The following is a 24546-nucleotide window of genomic DNA, read 5'->3' as shown; positions in this document are numbered from 1 at the left end:
TTAAAAAAGCTTCCACTTAAGCCCTGGTGACACCGGGAAAAGCCTGGAGACACCAGGACAATGTCGCTTCTCCTCCATTTAAAACAAGCATTTGCAATGCATTAGGTCTCGCATTATTGAAAGTTTGAGCTATTGGCGTTGCATCATTATTTGCAACGCCAGTAGCTCAAACTTTAACTACTGCGAGACCTATTGCATTGCAAATGCTTGTCTTTTGTATTGTCATAATTTTTGTAAAATACACTTAAAATTATAGAGAAAAAGTATTTGCCACTTGCAACACACCTAATTCTCGGGAACAAGAAGTAGGGGTGTTGCAAGTGGCAATTTGTGAAATAAGTTGGAATCGAAGAGGTTTACTTAGAAGGAAGATTTAATATGGGTACATTTCCATGACTTAAATCGAGCCAGAAACTAAAAAGGACAACATAAATGGCTGTTTACTGAGGTTTTCAAAGGCCATGCTTTTCCATGATGGGTTTCCGCATAGGAATCATACCTGGGAGGTGGTTGTATGAGAAAGAACCTGCTGCCAGGTCTAATCTAATTGTCTGTACTCAGATGAGGGGTGGTCGGGGTTTCTGAGCTATTTCGCATAAGATTAAACTCGACAATTGCTCAGACACAGAGGGGATGTTGTATAACTGTTAATTTAAGGTCCTTTTATTTCTCCTGCTTGCATCATTATTTTGTGTGTAGTAAACACATGTGATGTAGTCATTGATATCAAAAAGCTTCCGCGATCACTTCAAATAATGTTTCAGAATATTTTTTCTGGTGGACTTCTCAAAGGTTTCACCCTTTCGTAGGCACGCAGCGCCCTTCCAATGTGCCTAATGGAGACGATGGAAATACAATTCTCCAGCTGTCAAACAATGTTGGAACTTGCCCGAGGTAGAGACGAAAGGGGCAGTGAGGCAGTGCTTCGCAGAAAATCAGCTTTCATGTAGTGCTTGGAAACACAGTTTTGTAGCACTGTAAACAGACGTGAGCACTTATCATCTACATTAAAATCACTCATTTGAATAAACCGCCGAAATATGAATTGCGGAGTCAGTGGACGTGAATTCTAATCCGTGACTGACAGGTGTTGTACCGAATGGTGTCGGAGGCGCGTTAACTCGCTGTTAAACTCAAGTACAGTAGAACCGGTGTTTTAATGATCATTAATGCGCCTCTCTGCTAAAAGGCCGAGCTGCAATTGCAGGCGATGCCACGTCTCCGTTGTACAGTGGAAAGGGAACTTGATACAGTTCCAGTGACAGAGGACGTTCGATTTCTGCGCCAAGCTGTAACATGGGGACTCACTGGGAAGGTAACGGCAGACACTGATTCACTGCCTGGCAGATGGCAGGCTGAGCTACAATGGGAAGCGACACATGCGTCTCGACTGGGAGACAGATCTGGAATGACACACAGTGAATGTGGCACGGCGAGAACCTGGAAACGGAACAGGAAGTGCCGCCGCTCTTCGGGGATGGAAGGTAATAGTCTGTGTTTCAGTTAACGGAGTTGAGATCAGTGCGCCCACTGCAAGTTCAGAACAAGACAAGCCCGGCGGAGCGTGGCGCGCGCGCTTGGCGGGGGAGCGCATTCCAGACGGGGGAGCGGACCCTTTGAAGTGCGATGCCAAACGGATTGCATGGCGGCACGATGCGCGTGATTGTGCGCGTGCTCGCCATGCAATCGGTTTTTCGGAGCACTTTTAAATGCCCCTTACTACAGTCTCGCTTTGAGATCGCTTACGTGATAGCAAGGCGAGACCTAAAAAGAGAAGGGATATCCAGCGAGAAAATGACTATTTAAAGGATTTCCCTTCTCTACAACCCTCACTTGGCATTAGGTCATGCCGTAACTTCTCCACTAGTGAGAAGTGAGCAGTGTGAGCATGCGCACATCGATGTGCCTGCTGTCACTGCAGTCCAGGGAAAAAACGGACCGCATGTGCCAGGGCACAAAATAGAGCCCGATAGAAACCCGTTCCAAGGCCCCCTTTAAAAAACTGACGGTGCTCAGCACCGGTGAGAACCAGCCCACTTAAAGCCCTGGGTAAAACACCACAAGAAGTGACAGTCCATCCTTTCCACCCATCTCCACACCTGGAAGAGCTAAGTGAGGTATACATCTGCCTGTTTTAACAATCATCGCCAGTTTCGCATTTTCGCACCTCGTCTATTTTTCTTCTTTCTGCAACACTGCCCCTTCACCCCATCTTCTGCTTTCCTACCTCACAATCTTCTTTGACTCTTCAGCTCTCATCTGTCCATTGTTTCTAAGTATCTCCTTCTGTTCCTCACTACTCTCCAAACGTTACCTCCAGTCGCGGACGGCATGGCTTCCGGGTGTGGGGGGGGGGGGGCGCCCAGGTTCGCAGGGGGGGGGGTAATTAAAATAAACATAAAAACGTACCTTCCCGGGTCCCATGCCGCCTCAGCTCCTGGCCGGGTCCTGTGTTTTCCTGCTGCTCTCCTGAACAGGAAGCAGACACAGGCAGCCTCCCTCCCTTCCCCTAAGCCAATCACAATGCTGTTTTGGCAGTGCTGTGATTGGTGGGGACAGCGCCCAGCCGGGCTCCTATGGGGAGGCCATTTTCTCTATGTAGGCTGCCTGCAGCCTACATAGAGAAAAGGGAGAGTGCGCATGAATAGTTTGATCGGCTCTCCAGGGCCGACAGCATTGGGCAAGCCACTACTCCCCTGCTTTTGAGCAGACCCGCTCACCCCGAACCAAACCCTTCTGCTTTCTCGCAGTGCGAGAAGCAGAAACATAAAATGGTAGTTTTACCATTTTATGTTTCTGCTTCTTGCACTGCGAGCAAAGCAGTGGGGCGACGCTCCTCCGCCCTAATGGAGGAGCTGCCCCTGGTTACCTCTTCTTTTCATCACTCCTTCCTGTATCATTTTTTCCGAGTCTCTCCTTTATCCCTCCGTCCTTGCCCCTTCACTCACACGTCTTCTCTTTCCCAGCCTTTCTCCCCTTCATGCCTTGCGCTGTTTCTTCTCCATTCTTCGATTTTTCTCCTTCCCCAATTGATGCCGCACCTTCTTGTCCCTTCTCTCTAGATCTTTTGTCTTTGTTGCTTCCGCTTCATCTTCCCCTCTAAACGAACTCCCTTTCGCACCCTTTCCTTGCCCCTATATCTTTCCCTCCATGTCCGCTCCCTACCTCTTCCAATCTCTGGTCACCCACCTTTTGTTGCATGTCTCTCTTTCTTTACATTTTCACGTCTCTCAATCAGTCAATCAATCAGGGGTTTGTAAAGCTCAACTACTCACCCAAAAGGGTCTCAAGGCGCTGGGGGGCGCGCAGCTCCTGGAAGTTTACGGTGTCTTTGTTGTCTCTCTGTCATTGTTCCTTCTTTCCCCACCTTAAGGCAGACTGTATGCAGTCTTTGATACAAGAACATGAAGATGGGTGCAGCTGGAGGCAGGATACAAGATTGAAGAACCTGCAGACTTTCCTCTGAATTCTGCTTAAAGTATAAACATCCTCACTGCACCGCTTAAATTGGCACTGCTACAAAGCAAACCTTGTAGAAGATACGGTTCTTTGAATTTTTAGAAGACGGCATTCATTATGTGAACGCGATAATCTTGCAAATATTGATGCTATTGTCTGGCCCTGTCGTAATCAAGCAAGGTCAATATTACTGCTAGCACGGCCACCTACCTCAAGGGCCTTAGGCACATTGTTTCCAGCTGTGCCCTTTTGTGTGATAGCCTAATGCTTTCTGGGTGTTTTAGTTTTTTTTGCTCTTATTGAACTGATTAGACTAACACACCTGAAATCAATGACTTCTTCATTTGTGTACTTTTTGTTGAGGCCTGAACTGCACACTTTTAGTTCTGAAATGCACTGATGCCAGAGGAACAGGAAGACACAATTCTCACCCTTTGACACCCAATCATATTACAGGGTTGATCCCTTGACCCAGCATTAGCCCTTCAACTGCATCTTATTTGCTGTTGCAGAAAGGGGTAAGCAAGGGCAAAGCTTGGACAATGCAGACACTAAATAAGGTTATGGAGCCCTGTTCATTTTCTGGAAATGAAGTTTTTTCTTACCTACTGAGACCAGGAACAGCAAGGGCAGCGAAGGCAGCACTTAAGGGCATGTTGTGGATAGCAGGTGCTTGCCCTTTCTAGCCAAATTTGATATTCATGCCAGGGGCGGCCTTAGGCATGTGCAAGCTGTGCACCTGCACAGAGCCACCAAACCCCAGGGGCCACCACGAGGAATCGGATACAATACATATTCGTGGTGGCCCCTGGCAGGGATTTGGCGCATGAACGACTGAGGCGTGCTAAATCCAATGTGATGCACGCTGAACGGTTGTTCTTATACTCTTTTCCTTTCTAACCCAGTCTCGTCTTTGTGTGGGGTCGGCCTTGTTTCGGGCTCTTCTGGTAGGTCTTGTGCTTGTTTAGAACTTTTTTTCCAGGAGAATCGAGCTTGTTTTAATAGTCCAGATCTGGCACCTCCGGAGGCTTGCATGCTCGCAAAGGGGTTACAGAAGCACCACGCATCACTGGCGGCAGGAGGGGTGGCAGCACCCGTGCCCGGCGTGCAGCGAGCAGCACCGAGACCGGCCGAGGCCATGCACCGGCACGCCTAGAGACCCTGGGCAAGAAAGGCCGCCTTGCAGAGGATAGCATGCCAGTGTGCAACCTTTGGTGCCAGCTGCAAGGTGAGCAGCCCGAGGGTCAGGGCATGGGGAGGGGGAGTGAGGAGGTCAGCGTGTGCCACTGCAGAGTGAACCAGAGGGAAGGTGAGCCATTGGACGAGGGTGTGGGGAGCCCTGGGGAGGAGGGCAGATCAGGCGTAGGAATGTATCCCAGCCCGTGGGGGTGAGGAGCCGGGGGCGTGGGGAAGGTTGGGTGAGGATGTTATTGTAGATGGTGTGTGCTTTGGGTCTGGGTGAGGTAAGCCATGTGAGGTGGCGAGCTGGAGGTATTCTGGTGGTCATGGGAAGGGAGGGCATGATGAATCGTGAGAGAGAGCCTCTTTCTCACGATTCATCTCTGAGAGGGCGCGGGTCGGAGAGGTGGTCACCGTGCGCCAGGGGTAGGGAGTGGTACAGATCGGCGCTGTATGTTGAGGGAAGAGTGAGTCAGGAGTGCAGGGGCGGTGTTTACTTGTGGCTGAAGGGAGGCATGGTGACTTTTGGAGGTGTAACTTGGGAGACACGGTCGTATTGGGGGGAAGAGGAGAGCAGGGTACGAGGTGTTAGACGTAATGTTAAGGATTCATCAAAATGATTACAATTACTTATCAACAATCATGAAAACAGAGTATGAAGCTGATACTTGTGATCTAATGAGTGGATCTGCCTGCACAAATCTTTTAAAACATCGAGTGTTCAAATGTACTTGGCATTTGGTTATGTCTGTTTATATGGTGTTGAGGCAGACATGAAATGCAAGCACCTATGGATGGATGCCTGGAATAGGATGGCAGTGCCTACCCATGTTAACTCAATCTAATGCCCTTTTGCAGAGACCTTGGTAGGAGACTGGCTTCTTGATCATTTCTTTAATTACATTCCAGTGCTTGTCATGTGACTAGCAGAGAAAACTAGTTTAACTAGTCCTCAGTTTGCAATTGGTGAAGCAGCCTTCTCTGTCCATACTAGGGGCATAGTTACCATTGGTTCAGCAAGTACAGTGGTGCTGAGACCCAAAACCCTCAGGGGCCCATTGAACCCTGATAATTGCTATATTTTACTTCCTGAGCAGCCAAAGGGGCCATTTTCCTTGCTTATGTCACGGCCAATGGGGTCGTTGGTACGCTGTGCTAGTGATTCGTACGTCTGCTTGAAAGTTGTCTCCTGACTGGATGTTCCTTGCACATTAATTTTGCTTCAGTGAACCTCTAGTGCCTTTTCATAGCCTTAGGACTCACTGTAATTAATCCTTGTTTAATAGGTGCTCTGAAAGCGAGCAGAACTGGTTGCTGGAATATGGTACTATACAAGAAACCTTAATTAAATATATTGTATTTTGTCTTTTGACAATGTGGTAAAGTGGACGAGTCTTTGGTTACCTGTATTGTATTGTATTGTATCTGGGTTTTGTATCGCGCCAACTCACCGACAGGTCTCAAAGCGCTACTGACCAAGTACAGAACGAAAGACGGGAAAGATATATAGATGGCAGGTCTAGCAGTTCATTATTGAAGCGGGAAACGCATTCTTGAAGAGTAAGGTCTTCAAAGACTTCCGAAAGCGGAGGAGATTGGGCTCTCTACGAAGCGCCTCTGGCAGCTTATTCCAGTTGATAGGAGCCTGCACTGAGAAAGATCTGCCTCCTTTGGTGGTTAGCTTAAAGCGTGGTTGAGACAGTAAGAAAGAACCCGATGATCGCAAGATGCGTTTAGGTTCGTGGAGCTCGAGCCTTTCTTTTATATAAGCTGGCGCCTGTCCGTGTAATGCTTTGTGGCAGATACACATGCTTTTGAACTCCACTCTCTGTAGCATGGGCAGCCAGTGTAATCGATGGAGCAGGGGGGAAGCATGGGTCCTCCTTGGTACTCCAAAGATCAGGCGTGCTGCGTCGTTTAGAATGACCTGGAGACGGCTAATGGAATACTTTGGAAGGCCGAGATACAGCGCATTTCCATAGTCTATTCTAGACACTATTGTGGCTGACACAATGGTTTGCAGCATATTCCTCGAGAGCAGGGGGGCGAGTTTACGTAGTTGCCTGATTAAGTTAGTACAGCAGCCAACTACAGCAGAAACTTGATTAGCCATTGAGAGTTCTTGATCGATTTTCATCCCCAGACTCTTGACATTGGGGCATGGTTTAGGGGTAGGGCCTAGCTCTTGTGGCCAGTATAGGTCGCTCCAGGGGGACACAGCAGTTGAAATAACCAGGACTTCCGTTTTATCCGGATTGATTTTCAGCAAGTTAGATGACATCCAATTCACTGTGAAGCGTAGGATGTCTTGAGCCACTGATTGTGCCGATGATGTATTGTCGATGCTCAGCAAAAGCTGAGTATCGTCGGCATAGTTGAATACTTTACACTTCATGTTTGCCAGTGACTCTATCAGTGGTTGCAAGTAGAGGTTGAATAAGAGTGGCGAGAGCGCTGACCCCTGCGGAACCCCACAGACTAAACTGCCCACCTCTGAGACCTGGTCTGTCTTCAGGATCAGTTAGTGACGTACTGAGACAGGTCTCTGTGTGCCATGATTTCAAGGTAGCTTACTCTCTTCCTGCTAAGGTCACTTCCCAAATAGATCATGAACTATTCTCCAGGCTCTACTGTTCTCAGTGGACTGAGAAAACAGACCTTGTATGCCAAGTCACATGATCTACCCTATAGTTTTATAACACTCTTCAAATAAACCTTCAATATGTGGCTAGTCCTCACAATGTGTCATACATGTAGTGGGAAGAGTAATTACCATCAATCAGTCAGGGTTTGTAAAGCTCAGCTGCTTCACACATAAGGGTTTCGAGGCGGTGTGGGATTCATGCTGCTGGATCATGCTGCTTGTTGGTTGAACAGCGAGGTCTTGTGGTCCTTCCTGAACTGCTGGAGCGATGGTGAGGCTCTGAGGTGCAGGGGGAGGGTTTTCAGGTCTTCACTGCCAGGTGGGAGAAGTAGCGGCCTCCACTGTTTTATCAGCGGCTGCATTGGGTGGCTGCTAGGGAGATGGTTCTGGAACATATTTTCCTGGTAGGTTGGTGGAAATTCACTCGTTCATTAAGGTATGCTGGTCCTTCATTGTGTAGTCCAGGGAAGACATGGCTTGGCAGTTCGGGCTGGACTGTTCCCATGAGGCATAGGGTCAAGGCTGATTTGCATATGGCCATGTCTGAACTGGGGTGGTGTGGTGAGCAAAAAAACGACAGATTTAGGCCCAGATCTCTGTACTGGGGTGAATGTATGACATTGTTCTGCATTCTGTCCATCAACTGTTGTTTTTGCAAGAAAATAAAAATGACACATCAAAATCTTTCAGCAGCCGCCACTGCTGATTGTCTTCTTTTTTTTCCTACCCACTGCTAGCCTCGCCCGCTGCATTGCAAGCAAAATGAAGAGAATTTGAGTACACAAATCTGGTTATTCTAAACGAAAGAGAAAGGTGGCTCAGCAGGCTTTCGTAATGTCACAGGAAGGAGCAATCCTGAACTTTATCACCCAAGGGAAACCTAAAGATGTAGAATCCTCTGGCCAGAGTACTGCTGATGCACTAGGTAAAACAGGCGCTGACAACCATAAAGAAGAACAAAAAAATGATGATATCCATGAGCAGAATGATACTCATGAGCAGACCAATGAAAATGAACAAGGTGACTCTGAAATTGATACACACATGCAGCAATTACCAACTCAGGATGAGGATTATTACAAAAGACCCTCAGACAGAGAAACTGAAACATCATTCATCGGTCCATCAACATCTAGCATTCTGAAGGAGGTTCAGAGTTTAGAGACGGATGATGCTGGTATTGAAAAGGAAGCCAAAGAGCAAGACCATGTTACAGACCCGTGTTCTGAATATGATTTATGTGATTGGAGGGCTCCTACTTTGTGGCCGAACTCTCTTACGGACGCGCAACGTGTTTTTCTTGTTGAAAGGGGTCCCTCCAGAGACCCAGATTCTAAAACAAAGTATCCAAGTGATGAGCTCTCAAAAAGTAAACGTCGTTTTTCTGTTACCATGTTACTGGTCATCTAACGTCTTTTCTGGACGTTTTATTAAAACTCCTTCCTGAGCTCCGCCCCGCCCGGACCCCCTCTTCCGGGGCCCCCTACCTGCGCTCCCTGCACAGGGCCACCATGAGCCTAGAGCCGCCCCTGTTCATGCCTAGGAGTGCAGCTACAGTCATGAACATAGTAATTTCTTAGAGGTATCAGGCCGTGAAACACATTATAACAGGTATGTTATCAGCACTTTTCTGAAAGCCTACACCAACTGTGCCACCGAGGACATAGCAAGTGATTGCAGGCCAGAAAAGGCCAGCTGATCAAGGTCCAGTACCTTGGAAAAGCAAAATTGCTAACAAAGAAAAAGAAACAGTTCTCCACCTCATAATCCCAGAAGATGGTAAGATAAGTTGGTGTTTTATTAGTAGATAACCTGTTGAAAAGTATAAAAAATGCGGAAACCTTTAAACTGCGATATGAAATGGTTCAACTTCAGACCAACATCTGAGCACAAGTTAGATACTGGAAAGCTTATGTAGACCTTTTACCAGTCTGCCACTGTGTTTTGAATTAAATGAAAATGGGGCTTGGTGGCTTCTCCGGTGTGTCTACGCTGCATGCATGAAGAGGGCTTCCTTCCATATGGCATTGCTCCGTGCTGGGGCGGTTTTGGCGGGGAGTAATGATATGCCTGTCAGAGGTTTTGGGTTGAGACCTCCCTCGCTCACCTAAGCTCGTTCTCCTGCACGTTATGGATGATATCGTGGCAACGTCTACAAACGTCACCTTATGCTCCTGGGCTTTACCGTTGCCAAGCGTGACATTGTTAGAGCCTGGAAGGCGTCAGTCGCGCCCTCCGTCTCGGTTTGGAAGACAGGTCTAGATTTTTGTATGGGTTTTTGTAGCGAGGGGGTGCCCCCGTAAACACTACAAAATCTGGAAGCGCTGGGCAGATTATCGGGGACTAGAGTTGGAGCCTGTTTCGGCACAGGGCTCGGACCGGCTCTAATCTTCTCCCCCCCCCCCCCACCCACCCTTTGCTGGGGGTAATTTATTTATTTTTCTCTCTTTTCCTTTATATACACTAGGTGGGATAAGAGCCTTTTTTGTAAGGTATTGTGGTGAGCGTAGGACTGTTGCTCTGACTGAATAACTTGATTTTGTGTGGTTAATAGTGCGATACGTTGGGGGTGGGGGGTTTTGTTTGTTCTTTGGGTTTTTTTTCTGTTTTGCTTAAATTGCAAGTTCTTTCATTATTTTTTCCCTATATGAGAAAAGTGTCAAAGTAATGATAATGTATATTGATGCTAAAGAAGACTCTGGGTTACAGAGCTCTGCTCTGTGTTTTTGACAAATAAAATATGTTTAAAAAAAAAAAACTAATTTCAGTTGAGCTATTGGGGCATGCCCGTAACAACGCCCAGAAGTCCTCCACTAGAACACTGGATCCAACCCACAATGCTCTTTATTCCCATGGCCAAAGAAACGTTAAAAAAACAAACTTATATTCTCTGTTGACGCAGAACTACCTTTTGGTCATCAAATCACAATTGTCTCGAAGAACATAAATTATACACTTGATGCTACTTCTAACAATGGTAGTGTGTGTTCCATGGCTAGATAATGGCTGTCTAGTCTTTGTTCGGACAGCAAAAAATGAAACAGTCAGGTAGCAAGAATTTGTTTGAAATTAAAAAGGTCAGCCCTTGAACCTAAGGAACTCTAAACGTATTAACCTATCAATGAAAGACCTCTCTTGCCTCCCAGTGGAGCAAAATACTGAATTCAAACTACTACACAGCCAAGTCCTTTCCCCTGGAAATGCAAAATCGATCTCCAATGCCAAATGTAACACGAAGAAGCCTAGAGGTAGAGCTATCAATGTCCAAGGACCTCACATCATGAAACCCTGACTCTCACCTGAGAGTCCAACCCAGTCTGACTCTGCGTTCAAGAAGGCTCTGAATAATTGCTTTTACAAAGTGGCCTCCTTCATCTATCAAGTCAGTTCTGAGACCCTCCCCTTGTCAGAAGGGATCTAGGCCCCATAATCATGGCTACGATATCCAAGATGCCAAGTAACCCCTCGTCTTCGAAACTTAGACATTTTCTGGACCGCCGATAATACAGTCGACCCTCATCCAGAGGTTCCCATCCTTAACCTTTGTTTAATCCAAAAATCTTTTCAAGAAATGCTAAATGGAATAAGGTGACAAGCCAGCTCTGTATACATAAATATAATTAATACATAGAATTAAGTTTGCTTTATAAGGTGGAACTGGAATTGGAGAGCAGGTTTTCGAGTTTTTTATTTGAAAGGTTTTGATAGTTTCAATATCTACCTTTTTAACGTTCTGTATCTTGTTTTGTGAGATCTTTAATCCATTTTTGTTGTTTCTTCTATGAGACCTGTCACCCTAAGATATACCTGTGTTGGTGCACTGATTGACAGGAATGGAATGTTTGTCTATTAACAATTCAAAGACTATTAAAGATGGGGCAGGACCCTGCGGTGCCAGCTATACACGACTACAGAATAGGATTGTTGCAAAAACTATCATGGATTGTAAGAAGCAATGGGAACCATGTAAGTCGCATCCCAGAGGAGCATTTTTGGAAGGTGCTGCTAGGGGTATCATGACTGACCATGTGGAATGCTGCAGAGTGTTCAGTAAGGAAAGGCCAACACATATGAATACCATTGAATGCTTTCTGCTGATCACTAGGGATATCAAATGTATCAGGTTACGTGGTATCGCCAAGGTCTAAAACCGGACTGGAACTTACTGAGAAGATACTCAAGGATTTACTTCAAAAGTATATCCTTGAGTAAAGGAGGACCCTGCTGGTATGTGCAAATGACGGACCACAGAGATACCCTTATCCCTGGAACCCATACATCCCCGGGTACCGATTATCAACAGAGGCCATCTCCGCTCCATCTTGCTATTGGATAATAAGAGAGTAGGGCACTTACTCTAGAGATGGACAGCGGCATGCTGAAGTCTTTCCCGCCCTGCAGCCTGAAGCCCCAGGGAGCAGGGCCATCCAGGGTCACCTTGTATGACTCCATGTCCATCTGTGCCTGGAAGACAAAGAAACATGTCACATGGGATCAACTGCAGGAGGGAAACGCTTGGCCCCTCTGGTGCAAGGAGCAAAGAGTCACAAACAGCCAGGGCAATTACAAAATACTCAGAAACATGCACACACACATGCCAAGACCCTCAGAAAGCAAAGGAGAGGAAGTTGACCACTTCCTGGAGCAAATGTTTGGTCAGTCCAACTAAGACACACCCAATAGCAAGTTTTAGGGCCATATAAACTGTTGGAGTAAAACACTGGACACCCATATACAAAGAGGAGTGAGTTGGACACACTGGGACAAACAGTAAGCCCCACAGAAACACAGGAGAAACTGTGATTCATAGTGGAGCAAATTGAGGGCACAATACTGACACATCAGGGCAAAATTCAGTAAGCTTGAGAGTCACACACGCACCTGAGGAAAAATAACTGGTACCTCAGACACAAATGAGTCAGTTCAAGATTTTCTACACATCAGGTCTCGCAGGCAGGTGAACAAAGACAGCCTCAAGGGTTACACGCCTCTCTGGAGAAATGTCAGTGCCTTTCAATGCTGACGAATAATGGACTGTCCCATTCCGCCCTGAGCTGTCGTTGACACTCTTCCGTGTTTCTCTGCTGGTATCATAATTGAGGGGTGTAGGAAATGGTTTGGTGAATTCCAAGGAAGAGTAACATGCTGAGGCGCACGTGGCAGTGAGTATGGGAGAGTGTGAGCAGGAATTTGTGTTCTACGCGGCACAGCGCTAGGTGCCTACCAGGTGACACTGAGGATGTCGCTCATGAATATTTTCTAGCATTTTATGTATGGGGGAAGATAAACAGACTATCACATACTTGTCTAGCGCCCCAGATGTTACCCTTTAAAGTCTCCAACTCTACTTGGGGATAAGATAGAGGCTTCATTGGATTTATCCGACAGTGAAGAATACATTAACAAAGAAATACATTTATGAGGAACTGACTGAGAAGAGCAAACAATGACGAAAAATATGTGTTACATTGCCAGGGCACTTATGGGGAACCCATTAATGCAAATTCCAGAATGAAGAAAACCTGAGGGTTCATTCATGCACATTTTTTAAAAACCGAACAAATATATTCCTACATTCACAAAAAACATAAAAACTGTATGCTTACAAGCACATTTGAATTCTTAACTGGGAATGGAAACAATGTTGGAGATGGTTTTCTTAACATTAGAGGATGTTTTGATTTTAATGCTTTTTTTATTTGAATATCATTAATCATGTTAAATATTGTTTAGACTTGATCTGAATTGTAAAATAATCCACAATAGTTTTCTAATTTTTAAAAGTGAGCAATTCAAATGTTTTTTAATCTTTCTTCACTTCATCAAATGGTAAAGTGCATGAACAGGAATCGATATTATTTGTGAGTGGGATTAAAAAATGTAAAAACAAAAAAGCCATGATGGCATCCCAAATGGATTTCATCCACCTGGACGTGTTTTCATCCTTTCTCATAAAGAAAATGAGACCTAAGTAGCAGAGGTTGAGAGGCTATCTTAAAGCACATGCTTTAGAGAAGGATCCTTGGGTGATATAGGGTAAACCGAATCCCATTTTGTCAGACCCCAGGGGATTGAGAGCAAATGATGGACATTCAGGTGTTTAGGTCTCATCCTGATGCCCAACATCAGTGAGGGAGCAAGTCTTGGCAAGACAAGGAAGTCCCTGGAGAAAGGATCCTCCTGCACTGCGTATGATAGTGTAGCCAACTCAACCCTACCAAACTACTTGTATAGATAATTCCAAACCAAACACACAAAAATACAGATGGGCACTATCTTCTCATATCGCAAGAGCGTAAAGTGTGGCCTCCCCGAGGTGCATAACTGTCCGTTGTCAAAACGCTTCGAGGCCCTCTAGCCAAGGTTAATGACCCTCCCTCCAACCTGTAGCTGAAAACATAGAGATGGTAATGTCCCGATCTACCGCCAGGGCAAACATGGATACATCACAGACCGCTTCATCTACATATTCTACTGAATGAGAGAAAAGATCAAAAATGCCCATTCGGGTTTAAGAATGGGTAAACGGAAGCCTCCTTCTGTTTGATTAGTACAGTGACAGCAGTAAAAGGCGAGAACCCATTGTGCCTTAATAAGGTGGGATCTCGCTATCACACCTGAGGCTAAAGTCATTGTGTAGGGGGCTGTCTTATAACTCGCGAACACGCTGAAAAGGGTGCTCCTGCATGAGGTTCACCCAGTAGAAATCACCAGGTCACTCGCATTAGATTACTGTAATATTGTTCATAAGGTCCTACCCAAGAACTGGGCGGAAAAATAGCAGAGAATTCAGAATCTATGCAGCCGGAGTTTGCCCAGAGATGCAAAAGACATTAGATCACCTCACAGGTTGACTAATGTTTCTGATCACAGGATAGATTTCAAGTTGCTGAGCACCAGGCACAAAGCTTGGTGGAGAAAAGGATCAACCCTCCACCAGATCCTAGTACCCCACAACCGCCCTTCAAGAAATCCATGCTCCAGCAACTTCTGGTTCCACACAAAGACCCGACTCAAACAGGTCAAACATAGAGTCAAGACCATCAAAGTTCTATGGAATCCGGCAGACCCTCCCGTGAAATCTCAAAGGAGGTACTTTTCCCTCAAGAATGGCCTGAATGATGCACTGTTCCAACAAGCTTTAGGATCACAATCTTGTTCAGCAGGACTACGTCACCCAATATGGAGTGGGAAGAGGCACACTATGGCCCCAGGGCTTGCACCACAGCAGGGCCTCCTACCACGGCTAGGCCTGCTATCACGGCAGGCCTTCCACCAACTCCGACTGGAGATCTAGGGCAGTGTTTCACAAACTGTGGGTCGCGACACACCCAAAAAATCATCATAACACAAAATTAACCCAAATACCAGCAACATAAAACAATAATGAATAACTACCGTTATTAAAAACTAGCTTTGGGTTCTGGAGCAGGGTGCTACCTGCCATACAGCGCTTCAGCGTCTCGTCGGAGGTAGTAAAAGCTATAAAAGTTCAGAGGTTAGAGGTTAAGTTAGGCCACAAGGCGCATGAATATCACCCAAGTGACAGAAAGAGGACACACCCACCACTGGTGAACCCTAAGACACGCAGGCGGCATGGACGATAGATGGTACACGACAGATACCCGCCCCTTCCCAGCAGGAGGGGAAGGCTGGCATAACACAGAGGCAGGGGAACCACAACCGCATTAACCCCAGCCCCGAGAGAGGGCTGACATCCTGCAGGGGGCGCCCAACACACACACGTTACACTACAAAAGACAGGGCGCTATAAGGTAGGAATGACAGTCCCAGCGCAGCTATCATGAACGCAGCAGGTGCAGTGGCACCGGGGCTCTGGGGGACTCCCTGACCCCAATTATTGCTGTCTTTTACTACCGAACGGGGCTCAAGCGTATGAGGAGCCCTGTGCATCCTAATAATGGCTGTTGTTTACCACTTACACGGCGTTTTCCTTGTTTACCTTGTGGCCAAAGAGATGCTGAGGCTCTGACAGACGGGCAGAATGAAAGACGGGCAGAATGACACCCCGTACCCCTCAACTTCAAGCGTTTCGAGAGGTCAACAAATGAATGACACCCCCAGGAGGCATTCACCGGGACAGCTACTGGAAGTCTGCAGGCCAGGGTTTGAAAGGGCAACTGGCACAAAAACTGTGAGACAGAGAAAAAAGTCAAACTCTACAAAAATAAATGTAAGTGAGGCTGACGCTGCCCGGATCATAACGACTATGGGAGACATATGGGCACCATAGGTTAAAACCAGGTGCTGCCCTTCCTCTGAGTATATGATGTCTAACGAATACAGGGGAAATACATGCGTGGTCAGAGATTCACAATACATATATATTTCTATATATATATTCTTGCCCGCAGCACGCTACTATAGTGCACTGTAATGACAAGGCATGTGTACATGACGTTAACTCTTAATTCGACAGACGCCCGACAGCAGCTCTACACAGGGGGCCGGGGCGGACCCGGGCGATCCACAGGAACGGGGGCACCCCTCCCTCCCACACAAACACAGCGCCCGCCCGGTGTCCTAGATGTTGCGTCTGTACCAAAGTTTAAGTCAACCCCCCCCCCACTCCAGCGCGGAGGAAACCGGAAATGACAACCGCAAGTCCCAAATCCCCTCCAGGAATTCTGCCCAAGACAGGGCGCCGCCTCCGGGTACAGGGCTTGCACTGCCCGTTTCACAGGGCTCTCGCCCCTCTCGGCGCCCGGGTCGCCTCTAACACACGTAGTGTCCCTTACCTACCCCATCACTATGACAAATTACGGCGGGGGCTTGGGCGACAAAGTTAACAAACTTCTGAAAGTTTGCCTGGAATCCCCGGTACCTGCTCACACCCTCGCCCCCTCCCCCCCCCCCCCCCCCAGCGCCCCCAATCACCAAGGCACCCGTCAAACACTGACCAGTCCCTCTTGCTGGCAGCCCCCCTCACCCACTGACTGCGGCATCAGCAGTGCCCCTAGCACTCACACACTGTCAAAGTTACGTTTTCCCTCTCGCAGCGGTGCCCACCTCCCCCCGGCTGCCCCCTTCTACCGATAACTCCTTGCACCCCGCCCCCCGACTCATCCCCATATCCTCCGGGTCTCGCGCTCACATGAGCTCACCGGCAACGTACCTGATCTTCTGCTGCAGAGCACACGAAGTGCCGGCGGAGGGAGCGGCGCCGCTCGCCAGAACCAGGAGACTATATAAGGAGTGTAAGGAGAGCCGCCCGGCGGCAGCCAAGAGAGGCGGGGGGCACACGTCAGCATAGGGTAAACATTCCCTGCACCCGCATTACCAGAGGGGGGAGGGAGGGGGCCGGGAAGAGAGTAGGAAGGGGACTGGGGCAGAGGGAGGAACCAGGAGACCACCGAGGGGAAGTAGGCGGGGAGAGCCCGGTGATGTGTGGGGTTGGGGGTACGGGAGACTAGGAGGATGACGGGAGGTAAACTGACAAAGGAGATGGGAGAAGTTAGGGAAAAGAGTGATGGGGAAAGGTGGAGACGGGGAAAAGGGAGAAAATGCCAGAGAGAGGGCAATTGGGGAGGAAGGAAAAGGCAGAGGGGAGGAAATGGGAGAAAAGGAAGCGGGTGGAGGAAAGGAGGCAGCACTTAACCTGTCCACTCGACCGTGCATTACAAAGCTACTTCTGATCGGATTGCTTCCATTTCCTTAATTTTCCTTAATCTAATTCTTGAGCTGAGCCTATCTCTGGTGACAGCTCACCGAGTCCCCGCCACTCCGTCCTTATTCCTAGGACTTTAAAAAAAAAAAACTTTCCTCTCTTCAAATGAAGGAATAACAAGGTCACCTCTAGGAAGCACTTCCTGTTTTCCTGACTGTCACTGAGGCATGTGCCTGGCTGCTGTAGAACCCGCCCATGGAGATGATACATTGGGGACATTAATGGTTACTTCTTTTTGACTCATTCTGTTTGGGGGACCCTGCTTTAAAGAGTCCCGCTCATCCTGCCTGCAGTCCCACATGGGGATACTGGTGGCCTCTCAGTCCACGGGATTCTTCCCTCTTGGGTGGGTTGGCGTGCTCTCATTCCACTGGATCTTCTCTCTTGGGTGGGTTGGCGTGCTCTCATTCCACTGGATCTTCTCTCTTGGGTGGGTTGGCGTGCTCTCATTCCACGGGATTCTTCCCTCTTGGGTGGGTTGGCGTGCTCTTGTTCCACTGGATCTTCTCTCTTGGGTGGGTTGGCGTGCTCTCATTCCACTGGATCTTCTCTCTTGGGTGGGTTGGCGTGCTCTCATTCCACGGGATTCTTCCCTCTTGGGTGGGTTGGAGTGCTCTCATTCCACTGGATCTTCTCTCTTGGGTGGGTTGGCGTGCTCTCATTCCACTGGATCTTCTCTCTGGGGTGGGTTGGCGTGCTCTCATTCCACTGGATCTTCTCTCTTGGGTGGGTTGGTGTGCTCTCATTCCACTGGATCTTCTCTCTTGGGTGGGTTGGCGTGCTCTCGTTCCACTGGATCTTCTCTCTTGGGTGGGTTGGCGTGCTCTCATTCCACGGGATTCTTCTCTCTTGGGTGGGTTGGCGTGCTCTCATTCCACTGGATCTTCTCTCTGGGGTGGGTTGGTGTGCTCTCATTCCACTGGATCTTCTCTCTTGGGTGGGTTGGCGTGCTCTCATTCCACTGGATCTTCTCTCTTGGGTGGGTTGGGGTGCTCTTAGTCCACAGGATGCTTCCCTCTTGGGTGGGTTGGGGTGCTCTCATTCCACTGGGTCTTCCCTCTGGGGTGGGTTGGGGTCTGGTGTCACTCTGCTATGCAGAAGCTGCATTTCATTGCCTGTGATACCCCATGATCCACTCAACTCTCTGCGGTGCTCCTAAGACAACCCAGCTACTCTTTATATGCTTCCCAACACTGTTGACTTCCCTTCTTTGATGGAGATTACGCTGAAGGTGTAAATGTTCCTGCAGCTTGGTTACCAATTCCACTGGGCCCGGCTTGATCTCTTTGTGGAAGAAGGATACTTGAGCAGTGGGGGTGGATGCTCTGTCACCCTCTTGGCTTACCTTCTTCTGTTTGCCTTTCCATCTTTTTCCCAGAGAGAGGGTCCTGCTCCAGGTCAGGAGAGAGATGTTTTGGGTGCTTGAGGTTAGCCTCCAATGTGATCTTTTTGTTTGTTTGAAATGGGCTCTTTCACGTGTCCCGTCCAACTCGGGTGTTAAGCAGCTTCTCATGCTTTTTCTCCACTTCCGCTCGACTGTCTGGTTTATAAACAATTAGATCTTGCAGTTTGGGGGATCCAGCTATGGTGTCTTGGCCATCCAACAAACTCAAAGGTCCACCGACCTCAAGTCTTCTAATCATGACGGGAAACCTTTGGTATGTGTTTTTCTACCTGTAGTTTGATTCCTCATCCATTCAATACTGTGAGATTTCATGATTTCCTCAAGAATAGATTCCCACTGGTACTGGCAGGGTCTTGACGGCAGTGTCGACTGGCTGTTCTCTGGGCCGCTTGTGGGGATTTAATCACGTGGAGGCATCAACGTCTCACCTTCTTTGGGATTTTTTTTTAGCTTGCTCCGCCTTGGATTAAGTCCTTGGTTCCTTCTTGAGATCGACCTCCTCTCCGTAAGCCCCAGCAGCACATTCTTTTTGAGACCATAAAAGATTCTTCCAGTAAAAGGCTGTTTGTCACGGATATGTTCCTGGTGGCTATCAAGTCTGCTCGCAAGCTTGGGAAACTTGGGCCTTTTCTTTCATCTCTTTCATTTTTCTGGTTCCTCCTCGAGGATCTGGTTTTGCATCTCGCCTAAGGTTGTCTTACTTTCAATTTCATCAAAACTTTATTCTCACTACTTGTATCCTCTCTCCTCAATGGAAATGAATGGAAGTTGAATAAGTCTCCTGTCTCCACCTGACCAGCCCTGCATATATTCAGTGTTCAGATGGTCTCTTTCTAACTTTTGGGTGTGGGCACCATGGTCATAACCCTCTGCAGTACTCTCTTCTGCTGGATTAGGACAGCTATTTCACTGGCCTATGGATGGTCTGGGAATCCTCTCCCCATTTCTGTGCAGGGTTGATTCATGACGGATGCTGCTGCCTTTTAGGCAGTGACCAGGGTTATTTTAGGGTTGATATTTGCTAGGCTGCTACTTGGGAAGCTCCTGGAATATTTATTAACACGGTCCAGGTCCTAAATTGTGCTGTGAGTCTGTTTTACTGGGCTATGTTGATGGGCTATTCTTCTTAGCATATCTGTGTTTCGAATCAACATCATTCGTGTTTTGAATCAACATCATTCTTACGGATTGGTATGCCTTCATAGATTAGGACCTGAATGAGGAAGAGGGGCAGTGTGGTTGTTTGCCGATTATCTACCTGTAAAGATCATTGTACTAATCCTACTCCTCCTACAAAGACCGGTTTAGAGAAACCTCCAAAGTTTAGGTCGGCATAGAGATATCTTTATCTGTTTCGCCAACCTCGTGTAATCAAATTCATAAATAAAAAATGTACACACATATATACATATCTCGAGGGCCTTTGGGGCAGCCCTCTTCATCCATTGGTCTGTTCAACTGTCATTCACATTTTCTTCCAACCACCACAGCATGTTCAACGTGGGCCAGTGGGACTGTCCATTTGAACCATTGTCTCTCATGCACTGTGAATGAGAGTATTTTGCCTGCTCACATGCCCATCCACCTAAAAAGGATTGCTGCTTGACCTATACTTTACTTTCTTTGCCAGTGTTTTTTCCCCCATTCATTACATTTTTTATGGTCAGCCTTGTGTGTTTGAACTATGTTTTCAGAATACATTAATACAAAGTCAATTCTATAACTTTTTATAGCACCAATATGAATCATGTTTTCCTTTGATGTGCATTACAACTGAAAAGGGTTTCCATATCTCTTCTATATACACCTGCCTGCTGGAAAACACCATTAGGGGTGGGCAAAACTCACAGAGTTACACTCCGTGGAATCCTACGGCGTTGCAGAAAAACTCTGCAAGATTCCGTGGAACTCTGCCAACAGGTGGAAAATATGCAGCTCGCGCTGCAATTTAGCACCGGTAGCGCAAGCAGCACTGAAAATCAGTGCAAACTGCACCATGCGTTGCACAGGAGCACACAGTCATTCAAGGTGATTTGGTAGAGTAGAAAATCTAGTTGGGCAGCATCATATCTACTCGAATGGCAGCCCTCTATGACTGCGACCGCTTGTGTCCACCAGTATTATAAAATCACACCAGAAGGCTCAATGGCGATCGAAAATTGTACCAGCGACCGGCAAATCTCGCTCATGCTAAGAAGCACGCTTTGTGGAGCCTCATATTCTTCATGTAAGCATCGCGAGGCGTGGACGGCAGAAAAATTCTGCCACACACTGATTGGTGGAAATTGGCAGGAACTCCGCGCGCGTTCCCCAAATTTCACGAGCGGATGTATAAGTCCGCCCGGGCCTAGTATTAACCCCTTAACTGCTGTTGCCCCCTCCCCCGCGAGTGCTGAACCCTTATTCGGCTATTTTGGGTAGTTGGCGCATAGGGCTCCATAACATTTTTTCCACATAAGGTATCCATGGGAAAATTATGTCCTGTTTTTCTGACATCCTGGGGATTCTAAAGCTACCCAGTGGGTTGTGGATTCCCCTGGAGGGAAGAGAGAAAAATATAGCTACATTTTGAGTTTTCTAGGAAAAATAGGAAAAAAGTGCTCCGGATAAAAGTGTCTGGTTGTTTTCCTAAAAATGGCATTAATGAATGATTTGGTGTGTTAAAGTCCCCATCTTCCCAGCTTTCAAGAACATGCAAAGCTGAATACAAAAATCAATATTTTTGTATCACAATTGTGGAATTTTTCAAAGAGGTAGGACATTTTTCCTATTTTTTTGTCCTCTCAATCTACTTCCAGTTTGTGGTTGAAAAAAGTGTGTAATCCACAGGTGATCCAGGAAACTTAAAGACTTCAGAAAGGTAAACAAAATTCAAAATTCAGCGTTGGTCAAATGTGTAGCTCCCTCAAGGTTTTCCCAAAGAATTGTATTGAATTAAAGAAATCTTGAAAAGGAGTAGGAAAACAACGGCCATTTATGACATTTTCATCTGTAACTTCTTGTCACGATGGCCATATTACAAAAGCAATATACTATTATGTTGCTAAACCCTTCTGATTGTGGGAAAATATAGGGTTTGTAAGTTCACCAAGAATCCAAGGTACCCAGAGCCAGCAATTGGCTGAACCGTAGAATGGTTTTTCATTGTGCACCGAGTGTAGACCAATTCATATGGTGAAATATGACGAGTGAAAAAAGGGTCTCAAGGAAGCCTATGTATTTCTGAAATGGGCATAGGATATGGAGTTTAGGAGCAGTGGTTATTTCTACATCTCTAAATTTGTAGGTAGCCATACTATCATGATTTAGATTTCCAAAATGTCTTTTTTCTTACACACTGACTTATTTTTGGAAGGCACAAAGGCAGTGAAATCCAATTGGTAATAGCAAATGTTCTACTTTTCAATGCTCCCACATGTCTTCTGATAAACACTGTACAGAACTTGGGTGGATAGGCCTAGTAACCAGGACAAGAAATGGCTCAAAACGCAACATGGATACATCACATTGTTCCATTCAATTGGCCCTTTTTTGCAAACTGGATAGCTGTGGATTTTGGGCCCTAACTCAGCCGGCACATTGGGAAACCTAGTAAATGTGCACATTTTTGAAAACTAGACACCTGGGTGAATCAAGGCTGGGGTGTCTTGCACGGCTCTTACCAGTTTTTTTGTACCCATAATCCCTTGCAAACTATAAATCCTAAATGTTTCTTACATTTATGTGATGGAAAGTTCTGGAATCTGTGGGGAACCACAAACTTCCTTGTACCCAGCATTCCCCTAAGTCTCCCGATAAAAACTGTATTTTTGCAAAGTGGATAGCTGTGGATTTTGGGTCCTAGCTCAGCTGGCACATAGAGAAACATATCAAACTCATACTTTTTTGAAACCTAGACACCTGGGGAATCCAGGGTGGGCAGACTTATGTGGCTTTTACCAGGTTTCTTTTTACCCAGAATCCGTTGCAAACCTCAAGCTTTGACTGAAAAAAACAAATGTTCCTCATGTTTCCGTGATGGAAAGTTCCAGAATCTGGGAGGAGCCACAAACTTCCTTACACCAACAAATCCCCTAAGTATTCAGATAAAAATAGTACTTCACTTTTGTGGGAAGGCCTAGTGTCCACGACAGAAAACGTCACAAAACGCAACATGGATGCATCACATTTTTGTACTCAAATCGGACCCTTTTTCTGCAAAGTGGGAAGGTTGGATTTTGGGCCCTAGCTCAGCCAGCAATTAAGGAAACCTAGCAAGCTTGCACACTACTAAAAACTAGAGCGCTGGGGGTATCCAGAGTGGAGTGACTTGCATGGGTCTCACAAGCTAATTTTACCCGGAAATCTTTGTCAAATGACAAACTTTGAAAAAAACACACATTTTCCTAACATTTATGTGCCAGATAGTTCTGAAATCTGCAGTGAGCCACAAACTACCATCTAGTGTTGCCCCACTAGTGCCAATAAAAATGCTGGGCCACTTGTGTGGTTGGGGCAAGTACCTGCGACAGGACGGATCCAACCAAGGTCAATGGGAGTCCTTGTGAGGGGACTGTGATTGACCCCGGTTTGATCCGTTGATCAGTGGGATTTCTGTCCCCCTGGGGCACATTATGGACACACCTCCTGTTTGCCCCGGGGTTGGGGGGGAAGACTGGTTCACCACTTTTGGGTTGGGGGTGTGGCCAATATCAGAGTGCAACAGCTGCAGCACTTTGTTTTGCCCTAAAGACAAAATCCATGGTGTCAGGTGGATTTTCTACCCCACCTATTGGAACAAGCCTTCTATCTGCCCCAGGGGGGCAGAAATACACTATTGTCCCCACTGGGTATGGCTCGATGCCCTGGCAGGCCACCTCATTTCAGGTAAATACCCTATCCACCCCCCAGGAGTGGCAGAGAGTCTATTGGGGCCCAGGGTGGGAGGTAACACGGACCCATTCCCAAAGGGGGCAGCTCCCCCTCAAAAAATATTGTCTAAATGCAGTGCCTAGTATCTGTTGAGTTTTCTCACCTACAGAAGGGTAGACTGGGAGTAATCGCCCCCATCCACCCTCAAGGAGATCAGAAAGACTGCCTGCTTTATTTTTGGGGTAGGGATATAGCTAGGCCTATGGTGGGCAGGGCTCACCCCTATATTAAAAACAAAAGTTCCATAGGGTCGAGTGGGCTTTCTGCCACCCGCATCTGTCCCCCCAGGGGTGGCAGAAAAACTGCCGGCACACTTATTTATGGATAGGGGCATGACCATGCCGATTGTGGGCAGCCCGACCCCTAAAATGCCCTGCTGTCTAGTAGGCTTTCTGCAACCTCTGGGGGGGGCAGATTCAGGGTAATCACCCCATCTGCCACCTCAAAGGGGCAGGCAGACTCTCTGCTCTGTTTAGGGGGTGTGGGCCCAACCATGCTCATGGTAAACACTCCCCACCCCTATATTTGGTTTTACAAACATAACTTTCTCTGGTGTATAGTCCACTTTCTGCCCCCTTCAGGCAGGGGCAGATAAGGGTTAATCACATCCATCCACCCCCCAGCGGATGCAGAAAGGCCAATGCCTCAATTTTGGAGTATAGTATGCCACTGAAAGAGATGATCGGAATTATAATTTGCTGTTCCAGAAGGCATTAATTACAGCAGTGGCCTGCAAGTATTTTGAAGAACAAATTGGAATGTGAACAGATCCTAAACAAAGTATGTAAAGTGTCCAGAAAGCAGGATTCACTCTAAGTGTGAGTTCAAGAATTTAAATTATTGGTCACATCTTCTTGAAAGAAGGTTTAAAAACAGCGTTTGGCACTTGCAAATGTAACACTGCCAAAAATCGTGAATGATACATAATCATTTTTAGGCATGACCAACTATTTTTCATATAGAAGTATTTTATCATTATGAGTGTGCTACTCAAGGAGCTGGCCACACAGGGGAGAGTATTTGAGTGGACATGTGAGTAACCAGTGGTCTTTCAGAGGATAAATGAAGATGTGGCCTCTGCCAAACAGAGTCACAGTTGATGCCATGCCGGTGGGGTTGGATGCCATCTTAAGTCAACTCAACCAAGATGAGAATCCATATGTGAGTCACATCATATGCCAGCTGAAGTATCAGGGATGTGTGGCATGCACACTCGTAGCCCTAAAAGAAAGACTAGCTGTTGTATGGACATGCCTATAC

At 47.0% G+C, this 24546-nt stretch overlaps 1 protein-coding gene across 3 annotated transcripts in view; it reads right to left on the bottom strand.

Annotated features, from left to right (window-relative positions):
• Window positions 1-24546, bottom strand: part of PDLIM7 (PDZ and LIM domain 7) — a 204825-nt gene that overhangs the window by 122701 nt on the left and 57578 nt on the right. Inside the window, exons 1-2 of one of the 3 annotated variants that reach the window (XM_085618330.1) lie at window positions 16419-16550; window positions 11639-11746 (exon numbers count right to left, since the gene is read on the bottom strand). In XM_085618330.1, coding sequence (XP_085474456.1) covers window positions 11639-11740 — 102 coding nt within the window. In that variant the 5' untranslated portion in view covers window positions 11741-11746; window positions 16419-16550. Of the gene's footprint in view, window positions 1-11638; window positions 11747-16407; window positions 16551-24546 lie in introns of those variants that run through there. The other 2 variants (XM_085618329.1, XM_085618331.1) reach the window with 2 other exon arrangements.

Source organism: Triturus cristatus, chromosome 7 (genome assembly GCF_964204655.1).
Source record: "Triturus cristatus chromosome 7, aTriCri1.1, whole genome shotgun sequence".
Classification (NCBI taxonomy): Eukaryota; Metazoa; Chordata; class Amphibia; order Caudata; family Salamandridae; genus Triturus; species Triturus cristatus.
Note: the sequence above shows the minus strand (reverse complement) of the source record. Positions and strands in the feature narration are given on the sequence as shown.